The 21,555-nt window shown below is 38.4% G+C and overlaps 1 protein-coding gene across 1 annotated transcript in view; it reads left to right on the forward strand.

Moving 5' to 3' along the window:
* The window catches only part of ankk1 (ankyrin repeat and kinase domain containing 1), a 51,058-nt gene that overhangs the window by 15,356 nt on the left and 14,147 nt on the right, over positions 1 to 21,555 (forward strand). Inside the window, exons 6-7 of the mRNA XM_062062047.1 lie at positions 12,577 to 12,695; positions 16,665 to 16,695. Of these exons, the coding sequence (XP_061918031.1) occupies positions 12,577 to 12,695; positions 16,665 to 16,695 (150 nt within the window). The remainder of the gene's footprint in view (positions 1 to 12,576; positions 12,696 to 16,664; positions 16,696 to 21,555) is intronic.

Here is a 21,555-nt window from a genome sequence, read left to right on the forward strand (position 1 = left end):
TAGCGCCATCTTTTGACACTTCTTCCACTCCCGTCCTTGCACGCTACACCGCTACAACAAAGATGACGGGGAGAAGACGCTGCAGAAGGTGAGCCACGTAAATAAGAGCGCCCACCAAACGGTGCATCAGAAAGCGGCTTGAAGATGATCTGTAAAACATCATCTATGCAACATTTTGACCAAAGAACCACCATTACATGTTATGTAGACCACAAGGAAGTCTTTTACATTTAGAAAAAATAATAATAATATGGATCCTTTCATGCGCTCTATAAGGCGAAAAAGATCAAAAATAGACCATTCATCGGCACTGTGCCTTATAATCCGGTGCACCCTATGGTCCGGAAAATACAGTACACACTTAGGGCCTGATCTACTAAGATCCAAAAAACGTGCTAAAATAGCGTGCACAAACAAAAATACTAATAATTAGTGGGTGTGTTGCGGATGAACTACAAAGACTTTTGATTACAGGTGGAAAAGTGGTGCAAACCGCAATATTTAAATGAGGTCTCTGGTTAGGTTAGGTTAGGTGACTTTATTAGTACCCGAAGGTAAACTTGTTTTGCAGCCAGCTAGATCAGGGCATTCATTTAAATATGCAGAGAAAGGAACATCTTAGATATGCAATACAAAGACCTATCACATAACAAGCATCAGTGCATCACAAACATTGCCAAGATCACAAGATGGTACATGTACTCCAAGATGCCCATAAAAAGGATAAAACCTATAAAATCCCAATCAGAAAAAAATTGGGACAAACCAGAATAAAACACCATAATAACATAATAAATTGCACTAAAACAAATATAGGCAAAAAATAGGTACTACAGCTTATTTAGTTCTGTGATGGCAGCTGGGACAAAATGACATCTGTACCATTTTGTTTTGCCTCTGGGGACTAAAAACTGCCGTCCAGATGGGAGAAGCTGAAATAGGCTGTGTAGGTAATGAGATACATCAGTTAAAATGGAGGAAGCTATCCTCACTACCTGGTTGTTGTAGAGCAGTGTTTTTAAACCTTTCTTGAGCCAAGGCCCATTTTTTTCATTGAAAACCTGCGGAGGCACACCACCAGCACAACACTGTAAAAAGTCGTTGTCACAATTGTTGGATATGACTTTAAACAATAACCAAGCATGCATCACTATAGCTCTTGTCTCAAAGTAGGTGTAGTTTCACGACCTGACTTATTTGGAGTTTTTTGCTGTTTTCCTGTGTGTAGCGTTTTATTTATTGTCTTGCGCTCCTATTTTGGTGGCTTTTTCTCTTTATTTGGTATTTTCCTGTAGCAGTTTCATGTCTTCCTTGACCGCTATTCCCCACACCTGCTTTGTTTTAGCAATCAAGAATATTTCAGTTGTTTTTATCCTTCTTTGTGGGGACATTGTTGATTGTCATGTCATGTTCGGATGTACTTTGTGGACGCCGTCTTCGCTCCACAGTAAGTCTTTGCTGTCGTCCAGCATTCTGTTTTTGTTTACTTTGTAGCCAGATCAGTTTTAGTTGTGTTCTGCATAGCCTTCCCTAAGCTTCAATGCCTTTTCTTAGCTCACCTTTTGTTTATTTTTGGTTTAAGCATCAAACACCTTTTTACCTGCACACTGCCTCCCGCTGTTTCCGACATCTACAAAGCAATTAGCTACCTGCTGCCACCTACTGATATGGAAGAGTATAACGTGGTAAGTCTGCCAATCTCCAGACAGTACAGACACTCAACAACGGCACACCATTTGCGGATTATAGGTGAAATTACATAATCTCTTACGGCACACCAGACTGTATCTCACGGCAAAAACACTGTTGTAGAGGGTGGCTGAAGACAACTGAGACTCACCAATTAATTTACCTGACAATTCAACAATTTGATTCAGGGAATTCTTGTTCTGGTGACTGAACCATGAGACCAGGGAGAAGGACAAAACAGATTCTATAAAAGCTTGGTAAAACATGATAATGATGGTCTTGTCAACATAAAAATGAGACAGTTTTCTTCAGACAGTACAAACGGTGGTAAGCCTTTTTATACACAGCGCATCACAGTTAGCTTCAGATTCAAGTTGTTGATCAATTATAGTCCCAAAGTATTTATACTTGTGCACATATTCAATGACCTGGTTTTTAATCACAGTTGGCTGGTTCACATGGGGTCTCCTCCTAAAGTCGATCAGCATGTCTTTTGTTTTTGATAAGTTGAGCTGGAGGTAAGACTCATCACACCAGCGTACAAAGTCATCAATAATGGCTGCTTTCATCTCCATTTAGTAACAATTACTGAATCATCAGCATATTTGATTATTGTCCTGTCGTCATATTTACTCTGACACATGTTTGTGTACAAAATAAATAACAGGGGAGACTACACACAACCTTGTGGTGCCTTTCCTGACAGACAAATATCATTGACCATAACTTTCTGGGTTCTGTTTGTTAAAAGGTTAAGGATCCAGCCTACCAAGTTATTAGTCAGGTTAAAGTGCTCAGTTAACCTGCTAATCAGGATATGCGGCTGGATCGTGTTAAAAGCTGAAGGAAAGTCTACAATTAAAAAGTCGAACTTTAACAGTCTTTAGCAATTCCTTCACTTTAGCTAGATACTTTAGCCTTAGTATCATTTATATGTGATTGCTAGGACAAATGTTCATCAATCATAACACCCAAAAACTTTATATTTTGTGTTCTTTGAATCTCAACTCCTTCGACATATAATGAGCCATCCACACTTTTCCTACTAGGCAAGGCAAGGCAAGGCAACTTTATTTGTATAGCGCTTTTCATACACAAGGCAGACTGCAAAAAAAAATCATAAATTTGGTTTTATTAGTATTACATCAAACCATCTTTTAATTTTGATGAATTAATTTTTAACCACCTCTAACGCATCTGTGATATTTTGTCCTAAATAAATTAAGGTTGTGTCATCCGCAAATAAAATAAACAGTTTGGAATCCATGGTAATATCATTGACGTACATGAGAAACAGTATTGGTCCAAGGACTTATCCTTGTGGTACTCCACAACTAATATTAAATAATATAGATGCAAAACAGCGGCCGCAAAACAGTTGTAATCTTGATAAATCACATTGCAAGTGATAAATGATGATGTTTCCATCTTGTATAATGATATTCCTGAAGACAGGCACGCTAAGTAGATTGCGCTCGCTATTTTGCTCATTTATGAGTAAAGTTATAGATCAGCTTTACGTTCAGTACAAGTTAGCATGTCTTTTAATATACGCAAATATTTGATTAGTAGATCAGGCCTTCAGTCTACTTTATTACATATACACATAATGTACATATTGCTCTTGTGTTCCAACAATCTGCCCATTTAAATACACACCAGGTACTGTAGGTAGTCTCTCCAATCACGTATAAGTTACTGTATACTTAGTGTAAACATCCTTTATTCTAGTCACATACACATACACAGTAATCTAAATAGATCCCCTGTTTTGTATTGCTATTTTTCTGAGTAATACTGTTGTCCCTCACCATTTCATGCTTTACTTAAAGGCCTACTGAAATGAATTTTTTTTATTTAAACGGGGATAGCAGATCTATTCTATGTGTCATACTTGATCATTTCGCGATATTGCCATATTTTTGCTGAAAGGATTTAGTATAGAACAACGACGATAAAGATTGCAACTTTTGGTATCTGATAAAAAAAAGGCTTGCACCTACCGGAAGTAGCGTGACGTAGTCAGTTGAACATATACGCAAAGTTCCCTATTGTTTACAATGATGGCCGCATGAAGTGAGAGAGATTCGGACCGAGAAAGCACAATTTCCCCATTAATTTGAGCGAGGATGAAAGATTTGTGGATGAGTAAAGTGCAAGTGAAGGACTAGTGGGGAGTTGTAGCTATTCAGATAGGGAAGATGCTGTGAGAGCCGGGGGTGACCTGATATTCAGCTGGGAATGACTACAACAGTAAATAAACACAAGACATATATATACTCTATTAGCCACAACACAACCAGGCTTATATTTAATATGCCACAAATTAATCCTGCATAAAAACACCTGCGTGTTTGTTATGCTAGCTCCTAGCTCCTCTGCTAGCTCCTAGCTCCATAGAACACGCCAATACAATTCAAACACCTGATCAACACACACAATCACTCAGCCCAAAAGACCGTTCACCTAACCCAAGGTTCATAAAGCTTATATATTTTTAAAAAGTTACGTACGTGACGCGCACGTACGGTACGGTACGTGTTATGCTAGCTCCTAGCTCCTCTGCTAGGTCCTAGCTCCATAGAACACGCCAATACAATTCAAACACCTGATCAACACACACAATCACTCAGCCCAAAAGACCGTTCACCTAACCCAAGGTTCATAAAGCTTATATATTTTTAAAAAGTTACGTACGTGACGCGCACGTACGGTACGGTACGTGTTATGCTAGCTCCTAGCTCTTCTGCTAGCTCCTAGCTCCATAGAACACGCCAATACAATTCAAACACCTGATCAACACACACAATCACTCAGCCCAAAAGACCGTTCACCTAACCCAGGGTTCATAAAGCTTATATATTTTAAAAAAGTTACGTACATACGCAAAAAAAAGCCAAAGCTGCATACTCACAGTAGCACGTCTGCGTCTTTGTCATCCAAATCAAAGTAATCCTGGTAAGAGTCTGTGTTGTCCCAGTTCTCTACAGGCGTCTGTGTATCCAAGTCAAAAGTCCTCCTGGTTAGAGTCTCTGTTATCCGAGTTCTTCCATCTTGACTGCATCTTTCGGGAATGTAAACAAAGAAGCGCCGGCTGTGTACTGTTGTGGCTGACTACGTTCGAAAAATACGTCCATTTCGCACCGACAACTTTCTTCTTTGCTTGCTCGGCTTCCTTCTCCATAATGCAATGAACATGATTGAAACAGATTCACGAACACAGATGTCCAGAATACTGTGGAATTATGAAATGAAAACAGAGCTTTTTCGTATTTGCTTCAATGTGGAAGGCATACCCGTGTTCGCCGGTCTACGTCACGCGCATACGTCATCCTCAGAGGCGTTTCGAACCGGAAGTTTAGCGGCAAATTTAAAATGTCACTTTATAAGTTAACCGGGCCGTATTGGCATGTGTTATAATGTTAAGATTTCATCATTGATATATAAACTATCAGACTGCGTGGTCGGTAGTAGTGGGTTTCAGTAGGCCTTTAATTGCAGATTTCTTTAACATATTATACGTATTTTTTGCCAAAATAAGCATGTTCATGAATGGAAACGCTAAATTAACTGAACATATCAATACCCCAGTAGTATTGGCCACAGGATGAGACCAAACCAATCAGAGCACACTGTCCATCATAGTGGCCACTGATTGGTTAGGCCTCAGGCAGCATTATGTGGGTGTTTTTTCCACGTCCAGATGGCTCTCATAAAGTTAAAAAACATATATTTAGAAAGTAGTAAACAGGTTTTTTTTTTTATGCTCCAGCTGTGAAAATATTCCATTCATAATGAATAATGCATTTACCAGAGTCAGGCCCAGACATGAGGGTTTACGGTAGACCAAACACATATTGTAGCTCATATTATGGAATGTAGACATTTATGCATTACAGATGATGCTGGTTCACAGGAGGCTATTAACAATACGTAAACAGTATTTCCCAGTAATGTATGAACTGAATGTAAAGATCTGTCTCCACAGTGGCATACAGTACACACATTCCATGTAAACAGCATTCATTCACACTGTTAAATTGTTCAGTCATAAATAATCTCTTTAGAGCCCCACCCCTTCTGTTGTTGTCACACAAACCAGCGCTGGGAACAACAGTTTTAGAGAACATAGACATTATGAGCCACTATACCGTACATAGATTTGGTCGCTTCTCTGGGACTGTTTCTGGAATAAACAAACCTTTGAACGATAATCTTTTTTTTTTAGTTTCACTTGTAAATTGTAAGCATCCCTCTTTTGAATCACATGCACACCTAATGTAACCATTGATACGTTTAAATAACATGTGTACCTAATATAAATATTGGACTGTCCATGCACACACAAACTACAATGGAACCTCGATTTCCGAACGTATTTTGTTCCTGAACAGGGTTCGTAAATACATGAAAAGTTTGTATATTGAAGCACAATTCTCCTTAAGAAATAATTAAACATAAATAAGGGGTTCCAGCCTCGACAAAAGTCCATATTTTGGTCAAACGTTTGTACACTTGAAGCGCTATACAGTACTGTATGTCAAACAAACATAACAAGGGGGTGATGGATCAACTTTCTATTTAATAACAAAGTCAAAACAACAAAACTGTCATGACTAGTGACACAGGTAATGTTTTTTTGTTTTGGTATTTGAAGTATGTAGGTCTACTTTTGTTTCAGCACTCCTTCCTTTGTTTACTTGCTGGTCTCTTGATTAATCTCACCTGCCTCTGAATAGCGATCAGAGGCTCACCTGCTTCTGATTGCTAATCAGAGAGCTTTATAAACCGATGTCACCCATGTTTTTGTTTTGTTGGTATTTGAGGTATTTAGGTCTACTTCTGTTTCAGCGCTCTTTCCTTTGTTTACTTGCTGGTCTCTTGATTAATCTCACCTGCCTCTGATTAGCGATCAGAGGCTCACCTGCTTCTGATCGCCACTCAGAGAGCTTTATATACCGATGTCACCTTGCCTTCTTTGGAAGTTCATAGTTTGCCCTGGCGACCATATTGTTTTGTGCCAGTGTGTTGCTAAAGTCGTTTTTTGTTCATGTTTGCTGACGATATTGTCTTCTTGTAGTTTTCTTGCTATGCTAAGTTTTATCTTGAGGCACTTTCAGCGGCACTCGTGTATTCTGCCTTGTCATATCTTTTTCCGCACCCTGGGATCACGACCTGCACCATGGTGCGACCAGAACGGTACAAAAAGTAGCTGAGCTGTCTTCCTATGCAGCCACCCTACCGTCACACACACACACACTGTCACTAGCCCCGTGGTGCACTCACAGTTTGAAATCACCACACTCCTTAACTTTAACAGCCAAATAGCTACAATGATTAGGAATAAAAACATAGAATACACTTTACTTTGTTTGAATGGAGGGGAAGGCAGTGTCGACAATGCTGTGGTTACTTCCTGGATGTTTCAAACCACACATTGCTCGACCAGTGCTTTCTTTCGTCTCATATTGAGCTAGCACAAATGTTGTAAAAACACTGAAAAAGCACACAAATCAGCACTGTAGCTAACACTGGTGATCATACAAGCTCGCCTAAAACCTCTGTGTTTCCTCAAAAATGGCTGTGCTGCGAGACATGCAGGATGGATGAAATATTCGTAAACTGTTTTATTTATTATTATTATTATTTTTATTTTTTTATTTTTTTGTCCTGTTCAGCTACTCAGGCAAATCATATAGTTGATGTAGATGCCTATATCGGCTTTACAGATTTACTTTACAAAAGAGAAGTGTGGGATACTTCTCTTGTTGTATTTGACTTTATTAAATGGATTTATATTATTACTTGGTGCAGGAGAGGATAGAAAGAGAAAAAAAAGGAAGACAGAGGGAGGAATTGTGGGGACAAGAGGGGGATAAGACAGAGAGACAACAGCAAACACAACAACAACAACAACAATAGAACAACAAGTGATAGCAAAGAAGCAGTTAGTGAAATAAATAATATTACAGAAATGACAATGAGCATTATTACACTACAAATGGAGCAATACAAATAGCACTATTGATAATGAATAATAACAATAATTACCTCTATTATCAACAATACAATTGTTCAAATGCAACAATACATATATGAAATAATAACTTCAAATAAAAAAGAAAGTAAATAAATGGAGGGGAAGAAAGAGAAGCCAACTAAATTAACATTGTAGATTGTTATAGTAACAATAGGTTATAGGTTTAAACTAGAGATGTCCGATAATATCGGCCGATAAATGCTATAAAATGTAATATCGGAAATGATCGGTATCGGTTTCAAAAAGTAAAATTAATTACTTTTTAAAACGCCGCTGTACGGAGCGGTACATATCCGGTAAAACACGGACGTAGGGAGAAGTAGTCAGCAGCCCCTCCCCTCTCCCCTCTCCCACACACAACACAGGAGTTGACGACTGCAGCATGAGAGGCTTACTGGCGACGCTTGATGACCTCATCAAACCGCCGCGAGCTCAGCATAACAACAACAAGAGTGTGTTGTTGCCGGTGCTGTAGTTGTGGCTAACAAGCCAGCGAGCTCGGTGACTGACTAACGACACCATGTCTGTGGTTTGGGATAATTTTAAAGTCTGTCTGATGGATAAAAAACTGGCAATTTGCAAAGACTGCAAAAAGTTGGTTATGCGAGGAGGAACCAAGACGTCTTCCTTTAATACGAGCAGTTTGATCTCCCACCTCTTCAAGAATCATAAGGAGATACACGATAATTACAAGCGGAAGATGGTTGAAAAGCAAACACTGAAAAAAAGTAGTACCACACAGTTGTCGCTTAAAGACTCCGCCGAGAAAAAACTAAAGTACAACAAAAACCAACCCAGGGCAAAAACCCACGTTGTGGTCAGGGACAACGCACACAATATGACAAAAGCTACGGTGGAGTTTGGTGTGGCTAGTCTGCCCACACACTTTACAGCTTGCAGTGAACGGAGGTGCCCTGTCTCAACGCAGCATTTCAGAAACTCTGACTGACTGCTAGGCCACTTCAAGCACTCACCACTAGCTTGCAGCACATTTTTGTTACGTTAGAGCAGGGCAGATTGAGCCCAGTTTATAATTTCCTGTTATACAGTATGCCAGGCAGTCTACTAAAGGAGGACTATGTTATTGTTTACTTTATTACTCTAGTATACTCTGGACTGAAGCTTTGTGCCTTCATTGTTTTTGTAGCCGTTGTTTTGAGGCATGTTTAAAAAAAATACAAAAATAATGCACTTTGTGAAAGTCAAAGTATAGTAGTTCCCATAGTTGTAGTGGGTGTCAGGATTATCTCAGGGAGAGCAGGTCCCAAATTCCAAGCTGCTGTTTTGAGGCATGTTAAAAAAAAATAATGCACTTTGTGACTTCAATAATAAATATGGCAGTGCCATGTTGGCACTTTTTTCCATAACTTGAGTTGATGTTCTCTTAGTTTGGAAAACCCTGTTACATTGTTGAATGCATCCAGCGGGGCATCACAACAAAATTAGGCATAATAATGTATAATGCCACAACTGTATATATCGGTATCGGTTGATATCGGAATCGGTAATTAAGAGTTGGACAATATCGGAATATAAAAATGGGACCCATTACCTCCCTGCTTGGCACTCAGCATCAAGGGTTGGAGTTGGGGGGTTAAATCACCAAAATGATTCCCGGGCGCGGCGCCGCTGCTGCCCACTGCTCCCCAAGGGGATGGGTCAAATGCAGAGGACAAATTTCACCACATCTAGTGTGTGTGTGACAATATTTGGTACTTTAATCTTAATATTGGATATCGGCAAAAAAGCCATTATCGGACATCTCTAGTTTAAACATTCGTAAACAAAGATAAGGTTTGTGTCATGATTCGTTGCCCGGATCATGTTTTGTTTAGCTTTTGACTCTCTCAGTTCCTGTTTTGAGCACCCCTGTGTTTGCGTTTCGGTTGCCATCTTCTCCCAAGATGCGGACGTAACTGTAGTTATCTAATGTGCTGACTTTCTGCAGGAGGGGGGCATGTCGACTTCGATGACTTATGTGAGTTAATGGGCCCCAAGGATGCTGGCTGAGACCGCACACATGGCCTCAAGGAGCTCCGTTGTGTCGTTATTAACGTGGAAACGAACAAGTGGAATGGCGTGTTGATGACGCAGGTCAGTCGATGATGAGTCGAAGGCCACAAGGCCTCAAGGAGCTCCGTTGTATCGTTATTAACGTGGAAACGAACAAGTGGAATGGCGCGTTGATGACGCAGGTCAGTCGATGATGAGTCGAAGGCCTCAAGGAGCTCCGTTGTGTCGTTATTAACGTGGAAACGAACAAGTGGAATGGCGCGTTGATGACGCAGGTCAGTCGATGATGAGTCGAAGGCCTCAAGGAGCTCCGTTGTATCGTTATTAACGTGGAAACGAACAAGTGGAATGGCGCGTCGATGACGCAGGTCAGTCGATGATGAGTCGAAGGCCACAAGGCCTCAAGGAGCTCCGTTGTGTCGTTATTAACGTGGAAACGAACAAGTGGAATGGCGTGTTGATGACGCAGGTCAGTCGATGATGAGTCCAAGGCCACAAGGCCTCAAGGAGCTCCGTTGTGTCGTTATTAACGTGGAAACGAACAAGTGGAATGGCGCGTCGATGACGCAGGTCAGTCGATGATGAGTCGAAGGCCACAAGGCCTCAAGGAGCTCCGTTGTGTCGTTATTAACGTGGAAACGAACAAGTGGAATGGCGTGTCGATGACGCAGGTCAGTCGATGATGAGTCGAAGGCCACACCCGGAAGTTAGCTCAAAAAATAACTTACAGTTCCGTCTGCATCTTGGGAGAACGTTCCAAGCATTACCATAGAAGATGGCAACCAAAACACAAACCGGGCAACCGATCATGACAGTTCGTACACCAAAGCATATTTTTATTCGGTCTGTGGTTTGTAAATCCGAAACTTTCCACAATGAGGGCTGCTTAAATCAAGGTTTCACTGCATTTCAGTCTGTTCATTTACACAGAGCCTTAATGTTACATAACTACAGCAACGTTTTTCAGATTTCCATTTCCGGTACTTGTAACAGTCTGCTATGCCAGTACTTTTGCTTCAATTTGTAGTATCATATCAGTACCAGTTTTACTTTGTAGCTAATTACTTGTGACACGATAATTCTCGTATGTATTGTTATGAATAGGAGCAGTATGTGTTATTGCTGATAAAAAACGCTTGTTGTCAAGGTAGGCATCATTTAAAGTTAAGTTAAGTTAAAGTACCAATGATTGTCACACACACTAGGTGTTGTGAAATTTGTCCTCTGCATTTGACCCAGCCCCTTGTTGCACCCCCTGGGAGGTGAGGGGAGCAGTGGGCAGCAGCTGTGGCCGCGCCCGGGAATCATTTTTGGTGATTAAACCCCCAATTCCAACCCTTGATGCTGAGTGCCAAGCAGGGAGGTAATGGGTCCCATTTTTATAGTCTTTGGTATGACTCGGGGTTTGAACTCACAACCTACAGATCTCAGGGTAGACACTCTGACACGCAGCTAATTGTTTACCGGCCCGCCACACATTCTGGAAATGCTTTTGCAAAAATTAAAAAGAAACATTAAAAAAAGTGGAAATCTAACTAGAAAAAAGTTGCAATGTTGACACAAAGCTGCCATGCAGGCTGTTTTTTTTTCTTTTGTCTATCTTTATTTTTCTTTTTTTTTGCCATCAATGTTATAATTGATTATTGACCTATTCAAGGCTCCAATTATTTCAAATATTTCACTTTAAAATGTTTTATGTGGAAAATATTGCAGAAAATATTGTGTGGTTGCCATACAAAAACATCAACGTTTTCTTTGACAAAAGAGCATAAAACAAACAAAATAATAGTTCAAACGTAAAATCGACAGATATATCTGAAGTTGATCCCGTAACTTAAGTGTTGAAAGTTTAAAAAAAAAAAAAAAAAAATGTATCACTTTATGAGTGGGGCACCTTTTGGATCCCAAATATATTTAATGGGATTTTATTTATCTTTTCACTGTGATTACTCAAAAATAATAATGAATTAAAATCAACGGTGTCCTGCATTATTGATCTTTTTAAGGCTCTAATTACTTCACATCAAACATTGCTTTCTGAATGTTTTGGGCAGTGGGGGAAATACTGCATATTTCAGTTTTATTATAAAAAAACAAAGTTGTCTTTGACAAAAAAGGCATAAAACCTTTTTTTTTTTTTTTTTACTTTATATCAACCTGAAGTTGATATACTGTAGAGATTTACTGTAAGCGTTACATAAATAAATAAAATAATAATATGACTTGTTTTGAAAATTTTAATGACTTAGACCCTTTATGGTCCCCAGGAGCCCTAACGGTTAAAAAAAAAAAAATCCATATATTTTGTTATGGTTTGAAAATGAAAAATATCAAAATGGCCCCCGCATGCTTTATTTTTTCCGTGTGCGGCCCTCAGTGGAAAAAGTTTGGACACCCCTGCTCTAACCACTAGGCCACTGCGTAGGTAATAATAAATACAAAACACTCAGTAATGAAATCAAATACATCTAAAAAAAATAGTTTTATACAGTTTGTGTGCATTGCATTCCAATAGGACTTTACAGGTATTTACAAAAACTGGTAGAGCATCATTCTTTTACCAAGAAGATATGACACAGAACTTGGCTTCAACAGTAGTTTGTTATCTTGAATTGCTTTTGTTGTCACTTGTTACTGCTTGTGATATTTGCTCAGACACGCTTCTTAAGCTTCTAATGTTTATTTATCCGAGGCAGTTAACATCTAGACATTAGCTGTAAGTCATGCATGAACGTATGTTCTGTAATACTGCCGGGGCGTTTAGAGGTGCAAAGCTTTTGTGTAATTAGGTAAACTAACAACCGCTCTGTTTGTCTGCTGGTGTGTTGTTGCAGACACCGTGAGGAAAACCGAGGCCCTGAGTGAAATCATGAAGCTACCAGGACCGCGTCAGAACAGCGTTGTGAAAGGACACGAAGGGGAACCCCAATGCCCAGCTCTGCCCATTTATGACGTAAATTCAATTTACAAATGGAGCAAGGAAAACTTAGGCCATGTTCCTGCTCCTGGTCAATTCCCCCTGTATCTCATTTTTTTCATGTTTTTCATTTTTTCTTCAAATCTGACTCAAGCCTCTTTCATTTGGGGTCATAATTAGCTTCGATTATATACCTAAAGGAGTAAAAAGTGCAAACATGGAAATTCCTAGTGGTCTATCAACTAAAATGTTCTAAAGCCACTTGTCGACAATAACACATTTTGTTGATACATTTTTACTATTGACCTGAATTACAATAGGGACAGCATTCATATGGCCCCATTCCTGGGTGGATCTGCAATGCAGTCTGCTGAAAATTATGGACAGCGTCACTCTATATAGCAACTGATACTGTGGTCAATTTTGGAATTGCCACAAAACACATTTTTAAAATACTCAACACTTATACATTGACAGCAGTTTATGTAGGATTTGTTAAAAACTTAAAGGCCTACTGAAACCCACTACTACCGACCACGCAGTCTGATAGTTTATATATCAATGATGAAATCTTAACATTGCAACACATGCCAATAGATTACTAAAGTGCAATTTTAAATTTCCCCCGAAATATCCTGCTGAAAACGTCTCGGTATGATGACGCCTGCGCGTGACATCACGGATTGTAGAGGACATTTTGGGACAGCATTGTGGCCAGCTGTTAAGTCGTTTGTTTTCATCGCAAAATTCCACAGTATTCTGGACATCTGTGTTGGTGAATCTTTTGCAATGTGTTTAATGAACAATGGAGACAGCAAAGAAGAAAGCTGTAAGTGGGAAGCGGTGTATTTCGGCCGGCTAGCTGCAGCAACACAAACACGTAGCCGGTTTTTCATTGTTTACATTCCCGAAAGATGACAGTCAAGCTTTACCATTGGCCTGTGGAGAACTGGGACAACAGAGACTCTTACCAGGAGGACTTTGAGTTGGATACGCAGATGCGGTACCGTGAGTACGCAAACAGAATGTTGCCATAAGCATTTTGTTTAATTTGTATGTGTACACAGTACGCAGCTGCGGCTTCCAAACATTTGATCGCTTGCCCATACGTGCGTGCCGCTATGTACATGTCACGTACGTAACTTTGGGGACTTTGGGAAATATATGTGCTGTATGAACTTTGCGGAGGTGGGATTGAGTGTGTTGTGCAGGTGTTTGATTTGTATTGGCGGGTTATAGGGACGGGAGGGGGGGAGGTGTTTGTTATGTGGGATTAATTTGTGGCATATTAAATATAAGCCTGGTTGTGTTGTGGCTAATAGAGTATATATATGTCTTGTGTTTATTTACTGTTTTAGTCATTCCCAGCTGAATATCAGGTCCCACCCGCCTCTCACAGCATCTTCCCTATCTGAATCGCTTCCACTGCCCTCTAGTCCTTCACTCTCACTTTCCTCATCCACGAATCTTTCATCCTCGCTCAAATTAATGGGGAAATCGTCGCTTTCTCGGTCCGAATCGCTCTCGCTGTTGGTGGCCATGATTGTAAACAATGTGCAGATGTGAGGAGCTCCACAACCTGTGACGTCACGCTACTTCCGGTACAGGCAAGGCTTTTTTATCAGCGACCAAAAGTTGCGAACTTTATCGTCGATGTTCTCTACTAAATCCTTTCAGCAAAAATATGGCAATATCGCGAAATGATCAAGTATGACACATAAAATGGACCTGCTATCCCCGTTTAAATAAGAAAATCGCATTTCAGTAGGCCTTTAATGCCAAACAATGTCTGATTGTGGGCAAACGCTTTGAGATGTCGACTTTTCGTAAAAACCGTGAGCGTTTCAAGGCTTTGAGGAACGTTCCAGTGTTCTCAGATTTCCGAAAAATGGAGAACTGGGCGAGTTAGAGCGAGTAGGAAAATACAAATGTTTGTGTTTTTGTGTTTTTTCGCGCCGACATCTCAACATTAAAGTCAATGAGAGATTTAGCTGACTTTCTTGGCTTTGAGGGCCAACCAAAGCCACATTTTCTGAGAGAGGACATGCGTGTCAACGTTTTCACCGAAACACATGACAGTGGGATAACAAATGTGGCTGTTAGGACAGGTTGTTCACCCCCCAAAAAATCAAATTTTCGGGGCTTTCACGCTCTAGTAAATTAGAGTGAGAGCCATCCTCTTTAATGGAGGAAGGCTGATGGCGCTCGCCTCCTTCCGATGGCCATCCAGCCAAAAACAAACATTGGACGTCAAAACTTTTTAGCCAGGGTTAAAGTAGACGAGTGTGTGGACAAAATGACTGCATTGGGAAATGATTAACCCCTCAACTTCCTCTCAAGCGAGAGCCACTCAGAAATGGGGCCATATGAATAATTTCCACAATGTATATTAAAGGCCTACTGAAATGAATTTTTTAAATTTAAACGGGGATAGCAGATCCATTCTATGTGTCATACTTGATCATTTCGCGATATTGCCATATTTTTGCTGAAAGTATTTAGTAGAGAACATCGACGATAAAGTTTGCAACTTTTGGATGCTGATAAAAAAAGCCTTGCCTGTACCGGAAGTAGCGTGACGTCACAGGTTGAAAGGCTCCTCACATTTCCCCATTGTTTACACCAGCAGCGAGAGCGATTCGGACCGAGAAAGCGACGATTACCCCATTAATTTGAGCAAGGATGAAAGATTTGTGGATGAGGAACGTGAGAGTGAAGGACTAGAGGGCAGTGCAGGACGTATCTTTTTTCGCTCTGACCGTAACTTAGGTACAAGGGTTCATTGAATTCCACACTTTGTCCTTTTTCTATTGTGGATCACGGATTTGTATTTTAAACCACCTCGGATACTATATCCTCTTGAAAATGAGAGTCGAACATTCACAGTGACTATTATCTCCACGACAATACATCGGTGAAGCACTTTAGCTACGGAGCTAACGTGATAGCATCGGGCTTAAATGAAGATAGAAACAAAAGAAATAAGCCCCTGACTGGAAGGATAGACAGCAGATCAACAATACTACTATCAGGAGACACCGAACCAATCACTGGACCTGTAACCACACGGTTAATGCTGTGCCGCCTGTCGAAGCCTAGCAATGCTGTTGCTAACGACGCCATTGAAGCTAACTTAGCTACGGGACCTCGTCAGAGCTATGATGAAAACATTAGCGCTCCACCTACGCCGTATTGGCATGTGATGCAATGTTAAGATTTCATCATTGATATATAAACTATCAGACTGCGTGGTCGGTAGTAGTGGGTTTCTGTAGGCCTTTAACGTTTCCTATGTTAGCAGGCTAACATTGGCATGCTAATATTTTATGCCAGAATCTTAGCTAATTCTATTAATTGAATCTTGAAATTCATGGCTTTTAACACTTGGCGCCATCTTGCAAGAATGCAAATTGTTTTAATGTTAGCGTTTTATGTCAGCATTTTTGCCAATTTCTATTTTATAGCAAAAATCATGGATTTCCTTACTTGGTGGCATCATGTAAGTATCTAAACTGATTATTTGTTAGCATTGTAACATTAGAATATTATTAAGTTTACTTTAGCCTGTAAACTTATTTTTTTTTAGCTAATTTTGCATTTGTATTTAGTGCAACGGCCCAAAAGGCAGCAAGTCACTGCACGGCGAGCGTGTGCCTAATAATACGCCCGGACTATTATAAAAAAATCAATAATGTTTCTGTGGCCTTTTGTTCAGCTTTTTGATTGCACAAAATGTGAATGACAGCTCGTGAAAGTGTTTTCTTTAGGTTAATGAGGTCCTTTTTTAAACTCCACATAAATGGTAAATGGTCAGGATTCATATAGCGATTTACTATACCTAGAATGATACCCAAAGCGCTTTACATTATACATCACATTCACCCATTCACACACTTGTTCGGATGGAGATTTTTTGGGGTGTGTGTTTTAATGAAAGTGGCCTTAATTAGGCACAATGAGGTTTTTAATGCTTTCTTTTTCTTTTTTCTGTCTTTTGCATTGTAGATTTCCTTGCCGTTACCTGACCTTCTTCCAGGTACAGTACACACACACAGCTTACTGTAGAGCAGGATGGCACATTTATTTAATTATCGTGAAAGCCAAACAGAACATAAAAGTCGTAAAGGTTTTGAAGGACTTAAAGACCTTTGGGATTTATATTATTTTTATGTTATGTTTACCCCTTTTAAAGGCCTTTTGATCGGGTAATGTCACAGGTTTAAATGAATAAATTAACCCATGTAATGCAAATGTCTTTTAATTGAAAACTATGACATTAGATCAAAAGGCCTTCAAATGGTTAAAACAGGGGTGTCCAAACTTTTGCCACTGAGGGCAACCCACTTAAAAATGAAAGAATGCGGGTCCCATTTTGATATATATATATATATATATATATTTTTTTTTAAAAGTACAATAGATATATATATTTTTAACCTTTAGGGCCCCCCCTCAAGTTTGGTACCTGGAAGTGCCTCAGTCATAAAAATGCTAAATAAATAAGTCATATAATTAAATTTTTTACGTTTACATTTTCAGATCAACTTCAGATTTATCTGTTGATATGAATTTAATTTAAAAAAAAAAAAATCTGCCCTTTTTGTTAAATAGAACCTATTTGTTGTGACCAAAACACAAAGCGTCTAATTTATTAAGATCCAAATACCACAGCACGTGCGTAAAATAAAATAGCGCGCACTATGAGTGGGCGTGTTGCGTGTGATCTACTACTACACCGTGTGCAATGGAAAAGTGGTGCAGACCACCTTATTTAAATGAAAACTTTGTGTGTACACAGGGCCCCCCTCAAGTCTGGTCCTGGGGACCTGGAAGGGTCTGTCATAAAAATGCTAAATAAAATAAGTCATATATTAAAATGTTTTACAATGTTTACATTTTTAGATCAACTTCAGATATATCTGTTGATATTAATTAAATAAAAAATAAAAAAAATAAAAAATTCTTCCCTTTTTGTTAAATAGAACCTCTTTTTTATGACAAAAACACAAAGCGTCCAATTTATTAAGATCCAAATACCACTCATGAGACAGCATGTGCATAAAATAAAATAGTGCGCACTATGAGTGGGCGAGTTGCGTGTGATCTGCTACTACTGCGTGTGCAATGGAAAAGTGGTGCAGACCACCTTATTTAAATGAACATTTTGTGTGTATACCTCAAGTTTGGTCCCGGGGACCTGGAAGGGTCCGTCATTAAAACGCTAAAAAAAATAAGTCATATATTAACATTTTTTACAATGTTTACATTTTTAGATCAACTTCAGATGTATCTGTTGATATGAATTACATTTAAAAAAAATAATACAAAATAAAACAATTCTACCCTTTTTGTTAAATAGAACCTATTTTTTTATGACAAAAACACAAAGCGTCTAAGATCCAAATACCACTGGTGAGACAGCATGTGCATAAAATAAAATAGCGCACACTATGAGTGGGCGTGTTGCGTGTGATCTACTAACACTGCGTGTGCAATGGAAAAGTGGTGCAGACCACCTTATTTAAATGAAGATTTTGTGTGTATGCATGGCTTTTACTATGGACCCTTATTATCATTATCAGCCATCATGCTCCTACCTGTCTGCATTGTGGCAGCACACAAACATCTATAATCTCTAACACCTTTTATGAATCACTGTCTAGACAACAGAGACATATGCACACTGACACTTCTGTGCGCAACGCATTTGGCCGTCTGCAATGACTCATACGCAAGAACATGCACATTGACAGACATCTCTTCATGTTGCAGATATATCATAGTAATATATTTCTTGAATAAATAAATAAAAATATGCCAGCAGACACCAAAACCAACCAACCAATTGAATTCCTTTTAATCATCCCCTTAAGTCAGGGGTGTCCAAAGTGCGGCCCGGGGGCCATTTGCGGCCCGCAGGTAATTTTTTAACGGCCCCACGGCACATTCTAAAAATACGATGAAAAAAAAATTAAAAACATAAAAAGTGGTATAAAAGAGCAAACAGTCGAAATGTAACAAGAAAATGTTGCATTATTTACTCTAATAACACAAAGCTGCCATGCAGGCTGTTTCTTTCTTTAAAAAATAATAATGAATCAAAATCTATGTCATTATGAATTATTGACCTATTCAAGGCTCCATTTACTTCACATTAAATATTCCACTTTGAGATATTTTGGGGGGAAAATGTTGCATATTTTTTGGTTGCCATTTAAAAAACATAGTTTTTTAAAGAAGGGCCTAACGAACAAACAAAAAACATAAACAACAATAAAACTTGTAATTGACGGACAGATCTGAAGTTGATCTTGAGACTATTGTGGTAAAAGTTAAAAAAAAGTGTCATTGCTCAAAAAAATAATGAATTAAAATCATTGTTGTTATGAGTTATTGACTTTTTTAAGACTCCAATTATTATATAATCTCAAATATTCCACTTTAAAATTGTATTGGGGGAAAACATTGCATATTTTGTGTTTTTTTCCATAAAAAAACACGGTTTTCCTTGACAAAAATGGGATACAACTTAAATCTTTAAAAGCGTTATATTGACAGATAGACCTCATGTTGATCTAGAGATTTAAACCTTGAATAACAATAATAATAATAATAATACTAAATAATGACACATTTGTAATATTTTTTTGGACCAAAACCTTTTGGGGTCCCCGGGATCAAGTCTGAGTGGAGGCCTAAATGTATCTTTTTTATACATATATTGTATTGGTTTTTAAAATAAAAAATATCACAATGGCCCCCGCTTGCTTTGATTTTTCAGTGTGCGGCCCTCAGTGGAAAAAGTTTGGACACCCCTGCCTTAAGTCATCCAGCAGCCATAATATTATAAAATAATTCTGCTGAATAGACAATATTTCTAAGAATTTTTTCTTATGACCATCCAAAATTTTGACACACACACACGTCTGCTCATTGTCTGTCGGTGCAGCGCTAGCAACGATCCAGCCGTCGTGTGTAGAACTGTCAGCTTGCACGTCCTTCTGACACGTGCTGAATAAAACACTGAATTGTGCTCGCAAAAAGGTGATGAGTGTTGATAAATCACATTGCGTGTGCTAAAAAATTATATTTGCAGAGATGCAAAATGGATTGCGCACCTTATTCTGCTCATTTAAGACTCAATTTCATTAACCATGTTACAAAAAAGATCAGTTATAATAAAACATAATGTTGGATATAGAGAACATACAAACCCTTTATTTATTGAATCAAAAATACTGAAATTCCACGACATTGTGAATTTGCAAACAGCCAAAATTTTTCACAAAGCAAACTATAATCTGCTACCCAAGAATATACAACAATTATTCTCAAAAAAAGAGGAGAAATATAACCTTAGAGAAAAATGTAATTTAAAACATTTGTACGCACGTACAACACTTAAGACCTTTAGTATATCTGTATGTGGAATTAAATGATGGAATGGATTAAGCAAAGAAATCAAACAATGTGCTAATATGATCCACTTCAAGAAACTTCAAGTGTTTACAAAGTACAAAGAAGAAGAACCACGATAAACATTCTGAATTTATTTCATCCATCCATTCATTTTCAAGATGATCTTACTCATCTCACCATATGAAATATAACTTACTTCACCAATTATTATTTATTTATTTATTTTTATTGTTATTACTTATTGTGAATAAATTGAGAACATGAAGTGAACAAAAGTTTTAGCAACTGCTATGTAAAGGAAAAGGGGTAGGATTAAATAAGCTCTGCTTCTTCCTACTCCTTTTGGAACATGTTGAATGGAGGAACTGGAAATTGTGATGTATCATGTTGTATGCTTGCATGTTCCAAATAAACTCAAACTCAAACTTAAATAAACTCAAACTCAATCCACTTTACACACGTTTTGTGTGTGCTATCAAGTTTGCACGTGTTTTAATACACACAAAACTTTCCTAAATCAGGCCTAAAATATACAACATCTGCCCTCAAAATTTTCAGTGGAATATTTGATTGGAGCCCTAAATAGGTCTATAACTAAATACTTTATTATTTTTTTTAAAGAATGACTGCTTAAAAAAATACAACAAGTCCCACTAAAATTCTCAGGGATCAAAAAAGGTCCCACATATAAAAGTGTTACAAATAAGTCATACATTGTTTATTTTTTGTACTTTCAAAGCTTAAATCTTTAGATCGACTTCAGATCTTTCTGTCGAACATTTTTTTTTTTTTAATGATTTTTGTTTGTTTTGTGCCCTTTTTGTCATAAAAGCGTTGTTTTTTATGGCAAACACAAATATTTCAAAGTGAAAGATTCGATGTGAAGTAAAATGGAGACTTCAATAGTTCAACCATTCATAACAACATAGATTTTGATTCATTATTATTTTTTGGAGCAATGACAGTTGTAAAGAAAAACACTCCCTGCATTGCAGCTCTGTGTTATACGAGTCAAATTCCAACCTTTCCTCGTGACAATTCACCTGAATGGTCTTTTATTCCACTTTTTAATGTTTTTTTTTGTAATAGTATTTTTAGAATGCGGTTTGGGCTGTTAAACAAATAGCTGCGGGCCGCCTCGGAACACTGCTGGGTTAAAATAATAAATAAAAATAGTACATGTTTGGTATATTTGTTTAGGGCTGACGTTGGTGGAGAGATTGGAGCAAAAAAAAAGTAAAAAAAAATTAAATTTGGAAAAGTATTTTATGTCCTGTTTTGCTTTGGGGTAATACTACTGTATGCCAGTTGTATACAAGGGTATACTTGTCAGTGTATCGTACACCTCTGAAAAATTGGACATGGAAATTTCAAATATGACATAAAAAAAATGATGTTCTGTATAATGGAGTAACACAACAAACACGATGGCAAAATACTGCAAATATTTACTGAAAGGACAAAAAATTCCGCTTTT

Source organism: Entelurus aequoreus, linkage group LG10 (assembly GCF_033978785.1).
Source record: "Entelurus aequoreus isolate RoL-2023_Sb linkage group LG10, RoL_Eaeq_v1.1, whole genome shotgun sequence".
Classification (NCBI taxonomy): Eukaryota; Metazoa; Chordata; class Actinopteri; order Syngnathiformes; family Syngnathidae; genus Entelurus; species Entelurus aequoreus.